General features: G+C 58.5%; 1 protein-coding gene across 5 annotated transcripts in view; it reads right to left on the bottom strand.

Moving 5' to 3' along the window:
- Nucleotides 1-22,020, bottom strand: part of NAV1 (neuron navigator 1) — a 281,812-nt gene that overhangs the window by 32,057 nt on the left and 227,735 nt on the right. Inside the window, exon 1 of one of the 5 annotated variants that reach the window (XM_024218053.3) lies at nucleotides 19,523-19,609. The exons of the other annotated variants lie outside the window; for them this stretch is intronic. Within the exon in view, the coding sequence (XP_024073821.2) occupies nucleotides 19,523-19,584 (62 nt within the window). The 5' untranslated portion in view covers nucleotides 19,585-19,609. Of the gene's footprint in view, nucleotides 1-19,522; nucleotides 19,610-22,020 lie in introns of those variants that run through there. 5 annotated transcript variants of the gene reach the window in all.

Here is a 22,020-nt window from a genome sequence, read left to right as displayed (position 1 = left end):
GGGGGGCAGTTAGGGGCAGGGGTCCCAGGAGGGGGCAGTCAGGGGAGAAGGAGTGGGGGGGGGGGTTGGGGGTTCTGAGGAGGGCGGGAAGTGGGAGGGAGTGGAAGGGGCAGGGGCGGGGCTAGGGCAGGACGGGGGTGGGGCTCCTCCCGTCCTCTTTTTTGATTGTTGAAATATGGTAACCCTACCTGCCGCAGCACCTCTGTGTGGTGAACTCCAATTCAGCTCCACCTCCCTCTGCTCAGCAGGTCTGAAGACCCCAGGACTGGGCATGGTTGGAGGGGATTCACTTTACAGAGGGGACAGATTCCCGGTTCCAGTAGTGATACCGGTTCAACTTCAACACCCCAGCACGTCTGAGGTGCTCCCTGGGCCAGTCTGCAGAGCGCTGAGCTCACCTATCACAGCGCCACCCCCCACCCAAATGGCAGGGAACACACAATAACCCAGCCCCACTGCCAGGAGCCAGCCAGGACCCCAAAGCATCGTCCGGGAGACAGCCCCCTGCTAGCTGGGTGTGCCACAAGAGGGACCCCATCTATCTGTGCCCATGGTCACACAGTGGTTAGGAAAAGGACTCAGGAGTCCTGGTGCCCAGCCCATCAGACCATGCTGTCTCCCTCCAACGGCCAGGGAGAACACTAGATTGAATCATTCCCAGAGAGCCCGGCACTCGTTCGTGGCCGAGTCTCCCTCTCCAGCGTGGAATCCCACCTTCCCTCTGCAGCCGAGCAGAGCCCCGCTGGAGCAGGAGCTGAGGACGAAAGGGAGGGCAAGGCTGCTCTGACCCGTGACACATACAGATGCGATGGTTAGTTTTCAGAGACTGGCTGGAAACACCTGCTCTCCCCCTTGCTCCTGCCCGGCCCAGCTTTGGGACCAGATCCAGAGTCAAGGTTGGCAAGCGGCTCCTGGCTCCGTAACAAGCTGAACCAAACCCCCGGGTCCGAACACTCCCAGGTCTGGGCTATTCAAATCCAGGGCCCGCTCAGCGGGGGGTGGCACATGCCTGAGCTGGGTGAAGGGGGGGATAGGTGCGATCCAGGCCCACCACCCCCCTGAAATGACCCCGCTGCCTCATCCCTCACCTGGGAGCCCCCCATACACACAGTCACCGACCCTGCATCCCCTCCCGCGAGCAGACCTTTCCCCCAGCTGGGACTGGCATGTCCCCCCTGATCAGCCTGACAGTGATCGCCCCCTAGTGGCTGCACCCCGCTGCTTGCATTCCCAACAAGCCAAGGGGGAACTCGGTGTGCATAGCGCACGGGGAGCTCCCTCCGCCCTCGGCTCTACCATCCAGCAGCAGCAGAGCCTGGGCCCAGTCCTGCAGCCCTGCCTTGCTGCCAGCGGTCCCAGGGAGTTCCCCAGCCCTGCTCACCCCAGGAAGGGCTAGCCACATGGGGTCTGCAAGGGCAGGATCCCCGGGGACAGTCCCCTCCGGGCTGGGTCTGCTCCACCCACACAGGTTCCGGGGTGGCTGAGGAGGCGGTACTGTACTGTATGTGCCTCCTCAGCCACCCTGGAACCTGCATGGGGCATAATAAAGCAAAAGCTTTGCCGCCAAACCCAGCAACTGGGCGTCCAGCAGCCGCAGCCTCCCCTGGCCTATGATACTCACTGCCCATGGCTGAGCTCTTTCCTCCCGCCGAGGCTGAGCTGATGTGGGAGCCACTGGAGAATTCGCTTCCAGGCTTATTTTGTAAGGGAGCTGGAGGGCTTTGCAGAGAGGGGGCGGGGCTGGGACAGGCCAGCACCCCTCCCATCCCATCGCCTACATAGGTGCTGGAAGCAGGGGCGCTGCCACACCCCCTGGCTTGAAGTGCATTCCATCGTATGCAGGGTTTACAGTTTGGTTCAGTGGCTCTCAGCCACCCCACTATATACAGGGTTCCAGCCCCCCTGACTGCCTGGTCTCCCCGTCCCCACTCCCAGCCTAGTGGCCTTTGCTCCCGTGTTCCCCCAGCTCAGTCCCACCCCCTCACCCCCAGCCCAGGACCCTTAGACATGCTGCACGTTCGATTTGAGTGCAGGCATTTTTGGTCTCTCCCACACACCCCTTTTCCACCCACTGGAGTTTTACTAATTTTAACATCAGCAAGAAACCCTCCTCTCCCAACACAGCGAGAGGAAGGGGCTTGGTCGCGGAGCTCAGCGGGGCCAGGACTTCACCCAAGGAATGCACACACAATCAGGGAATGCACACACACACAGAACGTACAAACACACCATGCATCCACACAGGGAACGCGCACACACAACATGTGCTGGTGCATCCCCCCACCCAGCCGGAGATCCCCCTTCCCAGCCTGCCAGCCCCACTATATCCAAAATTCCCCCACTGAAATCACTGGCTGGAGCTCGAGGGCCAGGGCACAGGCGCCTTTCGCATGGCTCCTGTGGCCCAGAGGCTTCGCGCACACAGATGTACGGTGTCCCAAGGGGAGCTGAGCTCTTGGGAGAGTGGCCCCAAGTGGACCTGGGTCATAGGAGAGAGATGCCCCCCGGCCCCTCATCCTCTTACCTCCGGGCTGTCCAACCCTCCTCCTCCCAGCTGGCGCCTATGCAAGCTTGGGCCTCCAGCCCTCTCCGTCCTGCCGGGCCAGGGCAGCAGCAGGGGTATGGCAGGTCTGTGGCTCACAGGTACAGTAGGGCACTGTCCCGACCCGGCTGCTGGGTCCCTGCCTGGCAGAACTCCCTCTGGAGCAATGGGCTGCTTGCCGGGGTAGCTGGGAAGGAGGCGGCAGGCTCAGCAGACCGTGTGGAAAAGCCCATCTCCCAGGCTGTCAATCAGCCCTCAGCTGGAGTGAGGAAGGGCCGCTCCGGACTGGGGTGGCAGCTGCCATTTCTCCCAAAGGCCCATCCGGCCCACGACGGGGGGAGCCGTATGCCCGCAGGGCTTCCCCGCCACAGATGGGCCCGGATGAGCACGGCCTCCTTTCAGGTCAGTGGCTGAGTAGGTCAGCGAAGCCCTCGCAGGCCGGTCGAAGGAGTCTAGCCGGGGACAACGGAAAGGGCATGAATCGGTGATGGGACGTGGGGGAGGACCCTGTGCCCCAGCTCCAGCCCCCCCAGCACTGGGGTGCATCTGGATACAAACAGGACAATGCATCGGAGATGCCCGTTCACAGCCAGCTCAGGCCATAGGGAGCATCTAGGCCTCCTGCGGACGTCCGCCCACATTACATAACCCCATGCTGCCGACCCCAACCCATTGTCTCAGCCTGGGGCTCCTCCCCCCCATCCTGACCTGCAGCCTCCTGCTATTCCTGCCCTGAGCTCTGCTGGAGTTAGGAACCAAAGCACCTTTGAGGATCTAGACCTCAGAGACGGGAGGGGGAACAGGGAGCTTGCCTGGGGGGGGAGGGGTCTGTGCCTCCCAGAGGTTGGGCAGCGATGCAGAGGGGCTGAAGGGAGGAAGGTGCTAACAATCAGGATGCTACAGGCGCCAGCTCAGTTCCAGCCTAGGTCAGTGATCAAGTAAAGCCTTTCCCGTGACTTGTCAGCAAAATGGTCTGTGTTCCGCGAGTTGGTGGGTTCTCAGCCCAGCTACTACGGGACCCCCCATCTCCATTGCAACCCCCACCATGTCGTGTTGGCAGCTTGGGCGGAGGGGCTGAGGACTTGGGTTTGCCCTTGGTCCAGGACCCCCCCCCCCCCCCCCCCCCCCCGTGGGTCTGCATGGAGGCACTGCGGCTGGGAAAGCCGGTGCTGCTGCTACCCTTGACAAACCTAGATAAATAGAGGACTCGAGGCCCATGTGGCTGCACTGACTGGGGGCGGGGGCTGGAACCCTGCACCCAGAGAACAGGGTGGGACCCCAGGGGCAGGGGCACCCGAAGGAGGACACAGAGAGACGAGCCAGCTCCCACGAGAGGGGCTGGGGATGCAGCGCTGCATCGGCCAAGGGGATGGACCAGAAGGGGCCATTTCTAGTTTCTATAATGGAAGGACACTGCAGGGATGGACACCGAGCATTCAGCCTCCTGCTGAGGGACTACTGCCTCCGGGTGAAGGCTAGTTACCCCACGGCCTGTGCCCCTTGCAGGGCCGGGCAGGCGGTTGGCTGGCTGGCAACGAGATTCCTCCATTCTCCAATACGGAGTGACTCGCTGTCAACACAGATCACCTCCCCCCACCCCCCAAGACACTCCGCTGTGAGGCCAGGTAATTCCCCGGCACCTGGTGCTTTCACAGCATCTCTGGCACGCTGGGCTCTGCAGCCGGGGTTTCCCGGGTCACGCAGAAGGAGGGGAGGTGGTTTCACTTCTCCAGCAGCTGGGTCCTTAATTAATTAATGCCTCCAACAGGCTCTGAAAATGTGAGGAGCTAGAGAGGGGTGGGGTGTCCTTGTGATCCTTCCCACAGCCGGGGGTGGGCAGGGGGAGACCCCGCCGTGCCCCAGCCAGCCCTGGAGATGCCAGGAGCAGTCCTGGCCCATTCCCTGGGGCTGCACACTCCTTCCTGTGATCCTGGCAGCTGGCACCTCCTCCAGGAACAGCCGGCTGAGGGCACCAAAATCCACGCGTAGGCATGTGACTCCAAGGGGCCAGCCCATCACTGCCCCATGGCCCATAGGAGCTGGGGTGACTCTGCCCCTCCAGAAACCAGTCCCCCTTATGCACACCAGACACTGACCACTGGGTTAGCTATCTGGGTACTTCTCTGGCCCCCCTTACCACAGTATCTGAGCACCTCACAACCTTTACCGTATTTACCCCTGTGAGGCCAGGCAGTGCAGTTATCCCTATTGCACTGATGGGAAACTGAGGCACACAGAGGTTAAGTCACTTGCCCAACGGAACCAGGAGTTGACCCCAGGGCTCCTGAGTCCCAGTCCAGTGCCTCTAACCACTAGCCCACCCCTTCCGACCTATACAGCACCTGAGGATCTCAAAGCACTTTACAAAGCTCCTTAGTCAGGGAAACTGAGGCACCAAAAAGGGAAAAGTCTTGCTCAGTGTCCCACATTAGTCAGCGACAGGAACAGGAATAGATTTCAGCTCTCTTGGGTCCCTGTGCGACACTGCCCCATTACATGCCTGGTATGCAATCTTCACCCACACGCGGCAGGCCTGCTGGGACGCCCTGGGCAGCTATTCCCTCTGGCAGTGAGCAGCTAGGCAGCACTGAATCCACAGAGCAGCACCCCCAATTTACAGTAATTAGATTGCAACAGAGGCAGGTCTCCATGCAAAAGGCAATTAAGGGAGCATTAGCCTGGATTGTGAGCAAACACCTAGGTAATTAGGTTTGAGCACCAGCCACAGACACAACACACACCCCTTGAAGGATGGGTAACCATGTTGTCAGGACAGATCCACAGCCCCGATATTAAACCTCCTGCTGCAGGGCTTAAGCCAACCCCTAGCTATTAGGGATAAGACCTACCTGGGGGCAGGTTGTTCCACCTCTGCAGCAGTTGGTACTGGCTGCTGTCAGAGACAGGAGACTGGGTACCGGATTCCAGCTCCCATCCAGCCTGGCAGCGCCCATGTTCCAAGGATTTGTTTCCTCATTTCTGTGGCATTCCTCGCCTTGGCAGGCCCCTGTTACAGGGATCACAACATAAAAGCACCAGGGGACCTTGGATGACCTCAAGCAAATCTTCACCCAAAGCTGGCCCTGAATCCAGAAGGCTGCTCGCTAATCTCTCTGTGCAGTAACTACTGACTCACCGAACCAACCACTTCTCCATGGGAAAGTCATACCGGGTGTGTTGGGGGGGGGGGGGGGAACCCCACAGCATTCTTGCACCTAGCAGTGGCTATTCCGAGCTCTGCTCTACTTTGATATTATTTGACACCATCATTCATACACCCTTTGCTCTGTTTCCTTTTCCCGAACAAGGGGGAAGGACTTTTTTCCCTTTAAAACTGAAGGTGGAAAGACACTATGCAGGAGGCGGTGCACATGGAAGCATCCCCAAGGCACTGCTGCGTTATCCCTATGCAGTGGGTGGGGACCGTGTTTGTACAGCACCTAACACAATGGGATCGCCGTGCTGAGCGAGGTCTGGGGGCACTACGTCATCCTCAACAAAAGGCCCATAAGGGAGACAGAGACAGTTGTTTATGGATCCTTCAGTTCAGTGCATAATTTTAAGCCCCAAATGCTGTTCAGGTTCAAGTGGCACAGGTTCTAGCCCTGACGCCTCTCTGTGAGCTTTGGGAAAGGTTTACCCGGCCCCTTATCGGGACTGGGAGGATCTGCCACTGAAGGATCTTGACTGTACAAGGTCCTCAAGGCAAATCAAAGTCCCGCCTCTCCCGAGGCAACACTTCATGCCTCCCGCAGTCAAGTGAGGCACAGACCCACAATGTCCTTTGTAAGAGGAGCTGAGGAGCAGCTCTCATACCAGCATGCCCCAGGCCAGAACTGGCGTCAGGCAGGGGAATATGCATCCTCGGCCACCTTATACCATGACCGTCGCTCTGCAACAAGCCTGTGGCCCCTAGGTCCTTCCCAGCAGTCAGTACAGTGCAGGTCACAGCCATGGGTAACATTGTGGCAAGAACGCAGCTCCTCCCGCTCCCAAAGCCCAGGCCCTGCCACTTGAACTACAGGAGAATCTCCTTTAGTTGTTAGCAACACGGGGCCTATGACACACAATGCAGCAGTTCTGATCCCATCCAGTAGAGGCCAGCAATACTCACATTAACCCATTCATTAAGCCTCATCTGCACTCCTCTCAGGCTGTGCTGTTATGTTGTCGGCTCTGCCAAACTAAGCAGCACTCTGCTGTGTTAGTGCTCGGATGGGGGACCTGAACAGACTAGATAATTCAGAGGCAGGCACTCTCCTCATCTGAGTCAGCAGGGGGAGCAGTGGCGCTGCTGGAGGGACTGTCACTCAGATTAGACACGTGAGGCCCCATTTAGGGTCCCTAAAGACTCCTGCCGTAGTGACCCCATTAGCACAGGGGCTGGGGCAGCGGGTATGTACAAGGCACCTGGAGGAGAAAGGGAGGCTACTTGCATGCTAAGCATGATCACTAGGGAGTTAAGCTCCTAACTCCCATTATAATCAATGTGAGTTCAGAGCCTAAGCCCCTTTGAGAATCTGGGTGCGGGTAACTTCGGCGCACCCCCCATTGTAGCGCATGCTGTTACAGCAGGGAGTGAGCAATCCATTGTGGGGGGAGCAGAGCAAACATGGGGAGCACTTTCCAGCGAAGGGAGCGGCTTGCTATGGAGCAATCGCAGCTGGCCGGGCGCATGCGATCAATAATAGACTAGCTCCTGCTGAACGCCAGGTTCAGTGGCTGGAGGACTCTTCAAAGTCGTTCGGGCTGCAAAGCGAGGCCAGCGCTGGCTCAGAGCCGGAGAGTCACCATCTCCTGCTCCGATCCATCATATACAGACCCCCCCGCCCCATCTCCGCCGGCGAATAAAAGAGGGACTGTCAAAGCAGCCAGCTCCACCGGGGCTCCCCGAACACTGCGCTGTTTGTATCTGCCCTGACAACTGCTGGAGCACATGGAGCGGGAAGAGCACCAACACCAACAATCGGCTCCCAGCCCAGCCACTCCCCTCCCTGCTTGGTGGGAGTAACGAGACAGATGGATGGGGTGAGAGGGGAAAGGGGCGAGAGACAAGGAGCGCAGTGTCACCGGGGTGAGAACCAAGCCAGCCGGGTGTAAAGAGGAAGAGGGGGCGGGAGAGATTTGCAAGCTGCCCTGGGAGATGCGGAGAGCCCCCTGCAGAACTGAAGATGTGCAGCAATTTGCAGGATCTGGTCCTTTAAAGCCCATCCACATGGGTGAAACGATAACCCGGTACATGCTAGCGGTGTGCAATATTCCCCTCTAGTGGCTGGTGCCCCAAAGGATAACGGCCTACTATACTCACCAGGGAACAGAGTGACTCTTGTGCCTTGAGCCAAGGATCAAGCTGTGCTGCTGAGCCAGCCAGGGGGCCACACCAAAAACAACTCAGAGCACACCCACTCCCCCAAAGGGCAGGAGAGCAGGGTGTGTTTGAACAACACACCCTTCAACCCCAGCAACAGCCATCCTTAAAAGGCACTTGCCCAGGTCAGCAGGAGTGCAGCTTAGCTTGCACAACAGCAGTGAGCACAGAGTCCAGCAACAGTCGTTCTCAGGGGCAGCCCTGCCCCGGGCACAGGGCCCCACTCACACACCAGGCACTGCGCCCCCAGTCCATCTCCCCTCCACCATCCACGCTGGGCACAGCTTCCCAGCCCTTCCCTGCTTTGGGTCATTCCCTGCTCTCTTCTGTGCAGGCCTGCCAACCGGGAGTCTGCCCCAGCCCTCTGCCTGCCTTGAGCTCAGCTCTCCAGCCAGGCCCTAGCTGCTGTGGGCTGCCTGCCTTGCAGGCCAACCCTGCACAGGTGTAGCCGGTGGGGCTCACCTCCCCCACTACATTAACAGTCCAGGTAGCAGCGCCCCCGGCTGGCCGGCGAGCCCTGCAGTAATGAGCCAGAAGGGGGAAAATACCCTAGCTAAGGAAAGTGGCAGACATGACTCCAACGCAGCGACTCTGATCGGGTTACTGATAACAGCGAAACGAGTGATTCCAGCGACAGCCTTCGCAGCCACTGTAGGGAGCCGCAGGTGGCATATGCTGGAGTCACACAGTGCTGATGCCCCCGCGTACCCTGCCAGAAGGGTATTGACTCAGAGCACATAGCACTGATACAGGCTTTCAGCCACAGACATCAGAGCCATTCCCAAGGGAAGCCAACTACTACCAGCATCATGATACAGATGGGGAAACTGAGGCACACAGGCATGACTTGCCCAAAGTTGGTCAATGGCAAAGCTGGGAATAGAACCCAGGACTCCTGACTCCGAATCCAGTGGCCCTGGGCTCCCTCCTCCCCCCGTTGGCATACCGCTCTGACTGCAGTGAGGCACACAGCTGGACCCCTGCCCCCCTGGATAGCTGGGGGGTAGGGGTCCAGCTGCGTGCCTCACTGCAGTCAGGGCGGTATGCCATCGGGGGGAGGAGGGAGCCCAGGGCCACTGGCACATATGGCTCAAGTGCATTTGGAGGTTCGCAGTTTCCCCGTCGCCGTCGGTCTCCTCCTGCTCAGAGGCAAGGTCTGGGGGCAGTCACCTAGTCGACATCCTCAGTGCCTCCCTGGTGTACCCGGCCCATGAGTGGATTCACGCCCATGCTCCTCCTCCATCTGGGGCAGCCCGCTGTATGGAGCTCCCTTGGCATCGGGACCCAGAAGTTGCTGTGTGGTCAGTTGACCTGGGCTAAGCCCAGAAGCCAGGCTGCCCAATGCAGACACCCTGTTAATACCAAGGAAGGAGAGGATGATTTAGGGTGCTCTGAGGGGTCTAACCAGTGCGGCTGGGATGCCACAGAGAAAGGGAAGCCGTAGGCTGCCTAGCAGTCTGAGCTCTCCAGGGCTATGGGATACTTTCCCGGTGGGAACCTCATCGCTTGAGGCACTTCGGCCTAGAGGGGGTGAGACACTGGAGAACACAGCAGAGGAAATAAGCTTGCATTAGGGGCAGATGGCTTAGACCTGCTGTTAGGGAAGGCAGCATGGCCTAGTGGATAGAACCCCAGACTGCAATTCAGGAGACCTAGGTTCTATTCCTGCCGGAGACCTTGGGCAAGTCTCTGTACCCGTTTCCCCCTCTGTGAAGCAGGGATGATGATACTAATTCGCTTTGGGATGAACAGCACTAGATATCAGGATCATCCCATGGCGGCAGGAGCCGAGTACCTAGTGACCCCGGGTCTGTCCCACCACCCTATGGACAGAATACTCTCTCCGTTCCTGGCCAGCTCTGTTCCTTGATCTGACTCCGAACGCTCCTTTGGGGGCAGGTCTCAAATCCAAGGGGAGGCACCAAATGCCCTTCACTAGCAGCTCTTCTGTGCTGGCATCATAACACGACCGTGTCTGAGGCACGACGCAGCTCAGGGTGTGGGGGTGGGGGTTCAGGCCCTGTGCCTCTAGCGTTAACATCCCGATTCAGCCCCCTTTAACCCAGGCAACCCCCCATCCCATCTGTACTGCTGCAGCAGCTAGGAGAGGTGACAACCTTGGGTCTTCCTCTGGCAGCTGGAAGCACAGGACATGTCAGCCACCAGAGCACGGCAGTAGCCTCGCTGGCCCCTGGCCGTCAATAGCTGTGGCTGGGTTTAAACTCTGGCTAAACCTTCGCTTTGATGCCCCCAAACACGGCAGCGTTGTTTTAAGCCCCTAGCAGCAAGTGCTGCGCTGAGCCCTTGGCGGATGCGTATGATGTTCTGCGGGGGAGCCAGCGGTAGGGATGGGAAGGGAGAGATCTGGACCATGTGTGCAGAACAGACATTCCTCTCGGATTTAACATTCCTCCCCCCTGCCCCCAAACACACAAACTCCCCTGCTCCCATCCTTCCCCTCGACCTCAGAGCAACTCCAGTGAGGGAAGGCCGCTGTCTGCCTCATCACGTGTCTGTGGTTTGGAACGGCTCGGCGTGAGCAGGGCCACTGTGCTCAGCCAGCCGGCGGCGGGGGAACAAGCTGAACCCTATGGAAAGAAGGATTTGCGGCAGAGGAGAGAGGCTGCATTGCTCAGCCGTGAGTTTGCCGGGAATTAATTGATGGAGGCAGAGGGAGATCGGTCCAGACACAACGAAGGCCGGTGGGGGGTGGGGAGCGGACACCCGACGCCTAGCGGTTAGAGGGCAGCAAATGCGTGGGGCTCCTGGGGAGCTCTCAGCAAACCCTCTGGGAACGGCATCTGACCCCAGGGAGCAGGGCTGGGCTGGGACACAGGGGTCACTCTGGCATGCGGAGGACGTGTTGCCACAGTATTTGGTGGGTGAAAGTCCTCAGTGTCATATTAATCCTGGGGGCAGCCGTGGGGCATACGAGGGGTCCCTTTTGCACAGTGGGGAACTGTCACCCCGTGCAACCCTTAGTCAGTGTAACCCGGGCAGGGCGCGGTGATGTTATATACTCTCAAAGGCAATGAGGGAAGCTTTCTGGGTGGCTGTAGCTTTCCCATACAGACTCCTAGTTCAGCGGGGGTAGGAGCCGTAGCAGGAAATCTAGTCTCACCCTGCACGCTCAGCCAGCAGGAGCCAGCCAGATGGCACAACAGCCCATTCGCTGGCATTTACGGAACTGACACAGTCGCTTCGCTGAGATTGGTGGGCGCCTCCCTGTCCTCAAGCAGTCCCGTGAAAAGACGACAACCATCCCTAGCTCTCATCCAGCCCTTTTCATCACCACCTGTCATGTCTTGATCCTCACACACCCCTGGGAGGCAGGGAAGGGCTACCAGCCACATTGGGCAGACAAGAAACTGAGACACAGGAAGGCTGCAGAGCAGGGAATTCAACACAGGTCTCCCAAGTCATAGGCTAGGGCCCTAACCACCGGACCATCCTCCTGAACCCTGAAACAATCACAAACCTGAGCCCAAACGATTTGTGGCAAGAGTGTTCCTTGATATTTATTAGTCTCAGCAGACCTGGCTTCTATTCCCAGCTGCCACTGGCCTACTGGGGGACCTTCTCAAGTCATTCCCCCTCCCTGTGCCTCAGCTTCCCCATCTGTAAAACAGGGATAATGATTCTGACCTCCTCTGCGAAGCGCTTTGAGAGCTACTGATGCAAGTGCTAAGTAAGAGCTAGAGGTTATTATACTCCACCTAGTCACAAACTTTCAGCCGTCCAGACAGGAAACAGAAATGATCCCAATGTGACTGAGAGGGCCAATCAGACAACACGAACAAGGACTATTCTAAACCCTTAGTGAAGAACCCATAGGGCGGAAATTTGCCACAACTATTCAGCCTAATCTTTGACAAACAGAACTGGCAGAAAATCCAATCAATTCACAACTGCTCCCCTGCCCAGAAGGGAGACCAGCTTCATAGTGACTACGGAGCAGCTCCTTCTCCTGCACAATGCCTGTCAATTTCTAAAGAAAACAACAAATATTTGACGTGCCCAGACGTGTATGCACAGCACCTAACACAATAGGGCTCGAGTCTACAGCTGGGGCTCCTTGGTGCTACCATAATACACCTAATGAATAATGGCCAGCGCCCATCGCAAAGGGGTCTTGGTCCAGGACAAACCTGGATAAATAGTCTCCTTTGAAAATCCAGAAGCAATCGATATGTTATCGAGATCTGGCTTGAGGAGCACGTGCCAGCATTCAAACAGGTGTGATACGACCACCGCAGGCTGAGCTCAGTTCTACTGCCCGAGGTAAAGGAGAATTTCCATTTGCGATGCAATCTTCTGCACTGACTTCAAGGTAACCTGCAAAAGTGGGTGGTGGGGAACAGGTCCGTCCCCCTTTCGTTTCTTTATGGTCGCTCAGAAATTCAGGGTTTATCTATCCTGGAGGGCTCTCTGTTGACTGGTGTGCATGGGAGTGATACACTGACAGATGAAGGGTGCTGGAGCCAAACAGATCCGACCACCCCATGACTGCCAATGCACCTCACACCTACAGCCCTGCCCCCATCGCCCCACAGCTCTGCCCATGCCCCTCTATCCTAACCCACAGCCCCCTGCTATTCTAGTCCAGGGCCACATCAAATCAACTAAACACACTTCCCATGCACTCTCGGCAGGATAGGAGTCCAATGGCCAGTTCAGCACAGGCCGTGGGTTGGCTTCCTAGTAATCTACCAGTCTCTGACTCATTCCAACAGGAGATTTGCAAAGTCAGGTCAGGTGCATCCAAACAGCCATTTCCATGGTAGTGAAACTTCCCCTATGCAGGCAGCATTAAAATAACTTGGTAGATTCCTCCCTGGGCCTGTGCATGAGGAAGAGACCAGACCTTGCCTTCAGATAGCAGGGCCTGTGCTCAGCCCCTCTAGCTCCCATCCGATCGCCAGGAGCAAGCCCAAGAGGAGGTCGTTCAGACAGAGGACATGTATGTCATTGAGTGCAGACTCCATGTAACTTAGGGTGACCAGACAGCAAGTGTGAAAAATCGGGAAGGGGTGGGGGGGTAATAGGTGCCTATATAAGACAAAGCCTCAAATATCGGGACTGTCCCTATAAAATCGGGACATCTGGTCACCCTAATTGTAACTGTAGCTACCAGCAATGGCCAGCCCAGCCGCACAGCCTGCTTGGAGATACTTTCTGGCACACACAATCAGCCTGTGGAACTCCCTGCCATTAGATCGGATTCAGGCACAAAGCTTCTCTCCATTAGCTCTAGAAATGGACTATAGTCATACACCTTTGTCTGTAACAATGGGGCTGGGTGGATGTGAACCCCCCATTCCCATTACCGTTGATAGGCTAAGAAAAATCTCAGCCTAAGAGCCCATGGGATGAGTCCCCAAGTCAATGAGCCACACAGGCCATAGGCAGAGGGAGACTCCAAGCCCCATGGCTTTGGGATCGGGGGTGAGAGGCTGGATGCTGTGGGGACTGGCAGGGGGTGCTGCTGCTCTGGCCCTTACATACTAACTAGGGGCCCAACTTGGCATAGTGCTTGGCACCCAGCACCCCCCAGCAGGGAGGCAACCAGGATCTGGAGGTGGGGGTGGCATCTAGTGGTCAGAGCAGGGCACTAGGCTCAGTCCCTTCCCTGGTACTGTGAGCCCAGCGGTTGCCTTCGCCATCGGGCAGTAGCAGTCCCTCCTCCCAGACCAGGAAGCCCTTAGCTAGAAGGTGCTCAAGAGACGCAGGGCATTAGAACACTATCCACAGTGCGCAGGACATGGTACCTCTCGAGCCCGGGGTCTACTCCAGGGCAGAGCAGGATTATCATCCATGACCAAGGGACTGTCCTGAGGTCACAGTGAGTGGCCAGGTCCTGGATGAGGCCCTCACTGTGCTGGGTGCCGCACAAACCCAGAACAGAACCTGGGGTCTCCTAAGCCTGGGTGCAGTGACCCAGCCATGGGACCATCCCATCACTCATCTGAACAGCAGCTTAGCCCCCAAACAACCCAGCCCAAAGCCCAAGTCCTGCAGCACCCCCGTGGCTCCTGCTCCGTTTCCCATCCAATCTCCCAGGGTTCTGTTTGACTCCGCCACCTACTCATCACTTTGGGCAAGTCACATCCCCCTCCATGCCTCAGTTTCCCCCCACCTTAAATAGGGGGATGAGAATAACAATGACACACACCCACTCCACATTTCTTCTGTCAGAGCAGTGTCTGAGGTGCTGAGTGCGCCAGTGACTTCAGAGGGTGCTCTGGGTACCCAGCGCATCCCAGGGTTGCGCCTGTATTGCAGGAGTCTGAACAGCCTGGGAGCAGAGCAGGGGCAGCCTCTCCTCCCAGGGATCAGACTCTCAGGTGTTGGCTGGCAGCACATGGCCACGGCCATGCTCCCTGCCCAGCCGCAGTCCTCCTCTGCCCATCAGTCCAATCCGCATTGCCTCATCTGCGCATGGGTTTCTGTCTCCCTTGCGTGCCCCTTTGTCTGCTGGGGCCGTCAGCCTGACATTTCCCCTCTTCATACCTGTATCCGTGCCAACCCCCAGCACTGGGCCCCACCTTCTCTCGAAGTATGCCACGGCCACACATGCCTGCAGACCCCGCCCCCGGCTGCAGTCCATCTCCACCCATGGCATGTCAATATCAGATTGGGGGGGGGGGGGGGCAGGATGAAAGCTCCTTGCCTGGCTCCCAGCACGTTTCTCCAGGCAGAGACCATGCCAATGTCTGTGTCTGATGCAGCACCAAGCATGCTATGGCTGCTCAGGAAATCCAGGGGTGCACATGGGCCTGGCAATTCCTGGGGGATCTCCTTCCCCTGCCCCCACCCCCAGTGCTCCGGAAGGGGGCATGTCATCAGGTGCTATAGAATCATAGAATATCAGGGTTGGAAGGGACCTCAGGAGGTCATCTAGTCTAATCCCCTGCTCAAAGCAGGACCAATCCCCAGACAGATTTTTGCCCCAGATCCCTTAATGCCCCCCCCAAGGATTAAACTCACAACCCTGGGTTTAGCAAGCCAATGCTCAAACCACTGAGCTATCCCTCCCCCCAATGAGAATGAGATAGCTTTCAGGTGCGGGCTAGAACAACCCCACCCTGTCAGCCTCCCTCTAGCAGGATGGCGGGTGGCCAAGTTACCAAACCTCCAGACGGGGCTGAGGCGGAGCGAACGTCCACGCCCCAGCTGCGCCTCTCGGCTCCTGCCCCGTGTGCCCACATCTGGCTCTGCTAGGGAAGACTAGACATAGCAGATCATGATTGGCAGGTTGCTAGGCTGCAAACAGGAGAACCCGGTGCAATGAGCAGGCCCAGGACGGGGAAAGAGAGGGTGTGCAGGCAGATCAGGACTGTGTGTGTGGGGAGCCCAGGGCTAGGATAGCAGGGGGACATTGACCGAGCACAGGTGAAGGGTGGCAGTTGTTCTGAGGAGATTCCCATGGGTGCTGCAGGCCAGGATCTGGGTGCACAGTCAGGGCACTGGGAAGGAACCTGCACAGAACCTGCCCAGCTAGCCCGGCTCTCACAGGAGTATCAGACATCTAACTTCATCCAATTAAAGGGAAAACCCAGGGCTTCAAGGCAGGGACGGCCAAGTGCAGACCTCATCCGGCCTGTCCAGAGGGTTACCACCGCACTGTCTAAAGAGGAGCCATTTGGCTACGCTGCAGCCGCTGCCTCCGACTTGTTGAGACTGTAATTGCAGTTGGATGTGGGCCAAGCAAAGCAGCTCTGGAGATGGGCGAGCAGGAAGACTGCGCCGCCAGAGGGCAGCCCTCAATCACTGCGCTCACACGGTCCCCAGCCGGTGTGAATTGGCAGAGTCACAGACCCCCAAGCAGCTGAGTCACCCCAGCTGGGGGTCTTTGGGCACGTGCTCGGGGCAGGAGCAGCCCGACCCTGAGCATAGGGCGAGTATGGAGTTAAATCAGAACCCAGCACGGGACTTTTGTCTTCTACTAACGAGCCCCCAGAGGCACTACAGCTCATCACACTCCCAAGGAGCCACGAGGCTGACCCACGTGTAGCTCCATCCAGGGACAGTTTGGCACCACTTAACCTCACACCTCAAGAGTGTCCTTATCCCCATGTCCCAGTGGGGGAAACTGAAGCACGGGGAAGGGACCTGACGTAGCCCAGGGAGTCTGTGGCAGAGCAGAGACTGCAGGCTGGGAGTGCCAGTCTGCAGCAGGGACATTCAGCAAGACTGGCCACTGCAGGTGTCAACATTCCTGTGCGAGAGGGGGTGCCGCCTAGTGGATAGAGCAGGGCCCCTCCATGGGCTCTGTTCCTAGCTCTGGTCCAGTCACTCTGTTTTCATAGGCCTCAGTCTTCCTCTGCTGTAAAATGGGGATAGCAACACAAACCTCCCCCATGTGACAGTCTGATGGTGGGGGTCCAACACAGGACACATTGTTATTTGTTATTATTAGACACACAAAACCCTATTCTGTTTCCAGGAGCACCACACACTAGCACTAGTGGCTAGTCTATATATGCATCTTCTTCTTCTACTACTACTAGCTAGAGGAGTTACTCCTTTAGCTCAAGTGCTAGAAGCTTGTGCTATTAGTGCTGAAAACCCTGGGTTCAAACCTCTCTAGTGACCCTTGGGGGTGCCATACAAGGTTCCCTGAGGCACATCCTTGTCCTACTGAAGTCAATAGGACCGCTGCTTGTGGCTCCAATGGGACCAGGAACTGGCCATCAGGGTGGTGGCTAGGAAGAGAGACATGGGCCAATTGCTGGTCTCTAGGTCTTGGCCAGTGAAGGGAACTCCAACCCCAAGGATCCAGCTAGGCCAGAGGCTGAGAGCTCTTTGGCCTGAGTATAGAATGATGAGCCGCTTGAGCTGTAGTCGACCGCACCTGGATCTGCCCAAGGCTTTGTCGGCCACAGCACCAGCAAATTCAAATGCAGCCATCCTGCCATTGGCCTCGCTGTGCAGGGGCTGCGCTTACAGCAGCTCCAGTAAAAGGAGTCAGGAGCACTGGAGAGAGAGCTCAGAATGGGAGTGCTGGCTCCTAGCTAGGGGGACAGAGCGAGGGGGGGGGGGTCTGTCTGTTAGACTTACCCCAGCCCTGATGACGTAGGACAATTCCTTCATGGCCAAAGAGCTGTCCCAGCTTCTCCTGGCGTCCCAGGAAGCACCGCCTCTGGGGCGAGGAACTTAACCTCTCTGCCTTCCAGAAACAAAGCTACAGCCCTGGGGGAACAGAGCTAACCAGGACCCCTCACTCAAACTGAATACCTGGCAGCTGTGAAGGAGAAATCCCCTTTGTGCATGTGACAAGGCTGCTGTCAGCCACTTCCCCATCCAGGTGCCCACTTCCTCCCTTCAGAGGCTGCCTCAAAGGGCAAATATTTAACCATCTGCCAGGGCGGGCTGCAGAGACCTGTTTTATGTTACACTGCCCCTCAGCGGGGGTGGGGGGGGGAGGAGGGATGCAGTGAGCACCGGGAATCCCTGCTGCCATGAGGCCGGCTTCAAGGCAAGTGACCTCCAGATGTGAGAAGCACCATTCGCAGGCCGTTAGCACTTGGTTCAAAGCCCCTCCCCATCTCCTGGAGAATTAGCTGAGATCAGCATTCTCACTTCCTTCGCCCCTGTAGAGAGGATCAGTGTTGGGCCTGCTGCACCCTCAGCAAGGGGGCGCCGGGAGGCAAAAAGGACCCATCTAAGCAGTGCAAGGGCCCAGTGACCGCTGGGTGGGAGGTGGTGGTTGGCGGGAAGTTAGTGCCCAGCTGGCTTAAGGATACCGGTGTGCAGCCAGGGCGGTCAAGCTGCTCCACAGCCCCCTGCACTGCACGGGTTAGCACCTGTGTCCGCTGCGGACTCCTGCAGGATCTGGGGTTTCGATCTTAGGTACAGGCACACCCATAAATTGGGAAGCAGGTGGGCGAGGCATGTGGCAGGCTCACAGCCTGCGGGCCCAGGAAAACCTGCCCAGGGAGCCGCTCCAGCGCCACTCAGGGCCGTCTCACACAGAGGGAGGGTGCGGGGATTGGGCCAGAGTATGCTCTCCTGTGGCCACCGCTTCACCCCACTACAAACCACCGGTCTCTGACCGGCATCCCAAGCCAAAACAGGCCAGTGCCTAGCTTCTGACCCGGGCTCTGGCACCGAGCTGCCAACCCCGGGGTTCTGATCCCAGCAGAGGGGTGTGGTGCCCATTAATTTCCGTTTGGGAAGCACTAGGTGACGCTCTGTGGCGGGGAGGCAAAGTCTAACTCCTGAATTCAAACTAGTCTAGACAAAGCCCTGCAGGGATCGATCCTGCCCCAGCCCCGGAGGGACCGGTTAGATGGGACCGGCGGGCCCTGTGATTCATCCCAAACCGCCCAGCCCCCTTCGCAGGCAGGGGCCGGAAGCAGACTGCCAGGGCTTTTCGGGGTGCAGGGTTTGATGGGGTGTCCATTAGAGCTTTGTTTGCAAAGCCACGCGGATCCCGGGCAACCGCCGCCGTGCCCTGCCCGGCCCCCTGCCCCACAGACGGATCAGGGAGCGACCCCCCCAGCAAGACGGGAGTGTGGGGTTGCCAGAAAGCTCTCCCGGGAGCGATTCGGAGCAATCCACTGCCCAGTGCCCCCGGCTCCTTCTCTTCCCCGGTGCCTCTCCATTGGCAGTTTAAAACCCGCCGCTCTCACACCCTCTCTGCAGTCCCTAGGTGCCGGGGCTTTCCCAGCCGGCTCGGGGCAGCTATGCCTGCACAATATGCAGCAACGCAGCGATTGCAAATCCCCCCGTTTGCAACGCCGGGCTGCCTGCATTCGCGCCGCTCGCTCGCCCGCCGCACGCCAGGGGCTGCGCCTGCCCCTTCAAATCCGCCCCTCGCCAGCACCTTGGCCGGGCAAGTTGCTGAGCTCTTGCGTTTCGCAGGAAGCACGGGGAAGAAAGCACCGCTTGGGTACCGGATCCAAACGCGCTCCCGGGGAAGGGAAGCATGGAGCCCGCTGCATAAACCAGGCAGAGCCGCTGCCCCGTGTGCTGCAGCCAGCGCTGCCTAGACCCCGGAGTCCAGGGCTGCAAAGGGGTGTGTGTGGCGTGTGCGAGGAGGGGCGCGTGCAATGATGGGGGGGGGGGCCCCTTTGCGGAGTTTGCGCAGAGAAAATATTTGCAACTTCCTCCCTGGTGGGGGATTTTTTTTTTTTGCTTGTTTCCCGACACGCCTGGTTTCAAATGAGGCTAAAACCAACGGGGGAATATTTCCCCCCGGCTGAAGATCAAATTCGATCATAAGAAAGGAAGGAAAACTGGGGGAAATGCGGCCGTTTCCCCCACAACACGGGACGTGCCCTCAGGGGACACTGCCCGGCTTCCAGCTCAACAACGAGCCACGGTTTCAACCAGAAAATTACAGAGTACCATTTGGGAGGGGGGGTCCACCAACCCCGCCTGCCAAGCACAGGCTGGGCTGCAAACACCTCGCCTGGCCCCCAGCGCCGCGACCCCCGGAGCACACACGGGGGGGGCAGGCTGTCATGGTACCCCCCCCGCGCCCGCACCGCCCTGCTGGAGCTCAGCCCGGCTCTGCCACCCGTCCCTTGTCACCCCGCACGGGCGGCCGGGCCCCCCTGCAGTGTAGGGGCGCAGCAGGATGCGCAGCCCGGCTCCACCACTCTTACCTGCTGGCCAAACGCCCCGTCCTGAGCGCCCGCCCCGCGCCCTGCACCGGGACATGCAGCATTTCCGCCTCTGCCCAGCGCCCGCAGCCAGCGCCCCGCGCCGCGTTCGGGTTCCCAGGGAGCAGCCACATGAAGCGAGCAAGCGAGCGAGGGGATGGCCGGAAACAAGCCCCTGCCCGCGGTCCCTCCTCCTTCCCCCGCCTTCCCCCTTCGCTCTCCGCGGCTGGCTCCTTAAAGCTGCAGCGCCCCTTCCCCCCCAGCGCTGCCTGCCGCCCCGGAGCTGCCCCTTTAACACCCGGCGCAGGTACCGCAGACAAAGGGCTGCTGCCGAGTCACCCCCTTGCAGCTCTCGGCTGCAGCGGCACAGGGCGCACACCCGGCCCGGGCATGAAGCTCCCACCGCCAGCACCCCGTCCCCAGCTAGAGACGGGGGAGCCTGGGCTGCACCCTGGCTGAAGAATCACCTGCTTTGGGCAGAGGTCACCTCCCTGTGCCCAACAAAACAGCCTTAACGCCTCGGTGGGCACATGCCAGGGGTGCCCGCACTGGGAAATGCATAATGTTCCGGGGCAGCATTTCTCTGGGTGACCGAGGAGCCAGATGGCTTTGTTCTTCACTAGACCTTCTATCAGCTGGCTGCCAGGCAGCTCCAGCAAGCCCAGCCCTGCGTGGCAGGGCACTGCCCAGTTACGGGCACACCGGCGGAGGGGAACGTCCTATGGGTACCAGTGACACGCTGCTACCCCCCATACTGGATTCTGCAAGGACACTCCCGCTTTTAAATCATGCCAAACTCCTCCATTAGCTACGCCCGGGCTGGCTGACTCAGAAGCGGAGATGATGCCCCAAGGGAGGCATCAACACCAGTGAACAGGCTTAAATCCCCCCCTCTCCATTGAGTGCTATTAATTATAATTAATAATTATATTTGTGTCTGACCCACTGGCAGGCTGCTGTGGCTCTCCCCTCCGTCCCCCGGCCAGGTCTGCCTTCTTCACTATTCAATGGCCAGGCTTGGATCATTCCCTCTCTAGCTAGGTACTTATCTGCCCCTTATTACCACAGTATGTGAGCCCCCCCCTCCCCCCCAATCCTTACCACACTGATCCTTACGCACCCCTGTGAGGCAGGGCAGTGCTATGATCCCCACTTAGTCAATGGGGAACCAAGGCACAGTCAGGCTAAGCAACTGGCCAATGGCCACACAGGAGGGGCTTGGCAGAGCAGAGATTTGAACCTAGGCCTCCCACAGCTTAGGCTAGTGCCCAAATAGCTGGGTCTCCGCCAGCCCCAGCTAGCAGCCCCACCTTTCCCTGGGCACTGTGACTCGCTGCACAACATGGCCATGTGCCCGATGCATGCAGCCTGGCGGGTGGAATCCTTCCCTCTCCTCCAGGGAGCCAGTTTGGAGGGTGCTGAAAGGGTTAAATCCAGTGGGCCTCCCACTTCTGATAACGCTAACACTCCTATGGCACCTTCCGTCCCCAACGCCTTCGCAGCACCCCCAAAGCGTTTGCACCCCACACACACAGGGCCCAGAGCAGCCCGCTGCTCACTGTGACCCAGGCCAGCCAGGACGGTGTGAAAATCATTGAGACAGCACCTATAGCCATGCAAAGTCAGAGGTCCCATGTACACAAGGACTTGGGTGCAAGCCGGGCCACGCACTGGATCTGTATCCTCAAAGCTAGGCTACCACCTCGGGATGCTCAGGGCTTTGAACTGGTCCCAGCAAGGTCACCGTTACATTACAACTTCTGACAGTGCTGTAAACAAGTCTGCCTGACTCAGCCCATGCCTATAGCCTAGACAGGGCCTCAGGGAGGCAGACACAAGGGGAGACATGTCAGGGAACCAAGAGCAAGGAGGAATCGTTGGTGTGAGGAAGGAGAGATGGACAGAGGACGTCTGCTCTCCTGGGTCTGTAAAGATAAAAACCCATGTGGACCATCAGTGTCTACGATATTGTTGCCATTGAATTATATCAGAAACTGGCTCCTCCCAGCCCTCTGCTCCCTGGGGAGAGCCACTTGTGAGCATGGGGGTGCAGGGAGTTAGGCATCGGAAGGGCCCGCCAGCCCCTTCCATAGCCCCCACTGCCTAACTGCACTGACTGGAGCCCCCCTCCAGAAGATGCCCCAGGAAGCATTTTTCAAATAAGCCCCCTTTTGACACCCCCCACTGCCCCGAACCCTGTATCTCCAAATGGGGCACCCAGGCGATGGTGGGGGGTGTACACAGCTCCTGTTCACACCAGTGGGAACAACAGCTGTGCGGAGATTTGTGAGTGTGTGTAGGGGGGAATTGGAAGCACTTTCCTCCTCCCCACTGGAAGGGATCCCAGGTGCTTCCTGGCCTGGGGAGACGCAGAGAGCTGGGGGCAGATTCTGGACCTGGGATGGGACAGTGGGGGTAGCTGCTGCCCTTGGCTCCAATGGCTCTGCCTGGCCTTACAGAGGCCCAATCCAGCTCTTATTAACAGTGGCGGATTAGCCACT

Source organism: Terrapene carolina, unplaced genomic scaffold (genome assembly GCF_002925995.2).
Source record: "Terrapene carolina triunguis isolate 2854851 unplaced genomic scaffold, T_m_triunguis-2.0 Scaffold191, whole genome shotgun sequence".
Lineage (NCBI taxonomy): Eukaryota > Metazoa > Chordata > Testudines > Emydidae > Terrapene > Terrapene triunguis.
The sequence above is the reverse complement of the archived record's forward strand: the minus strand, read 5'-3'. Positions and strand labels throughout refer to the sequence as shown.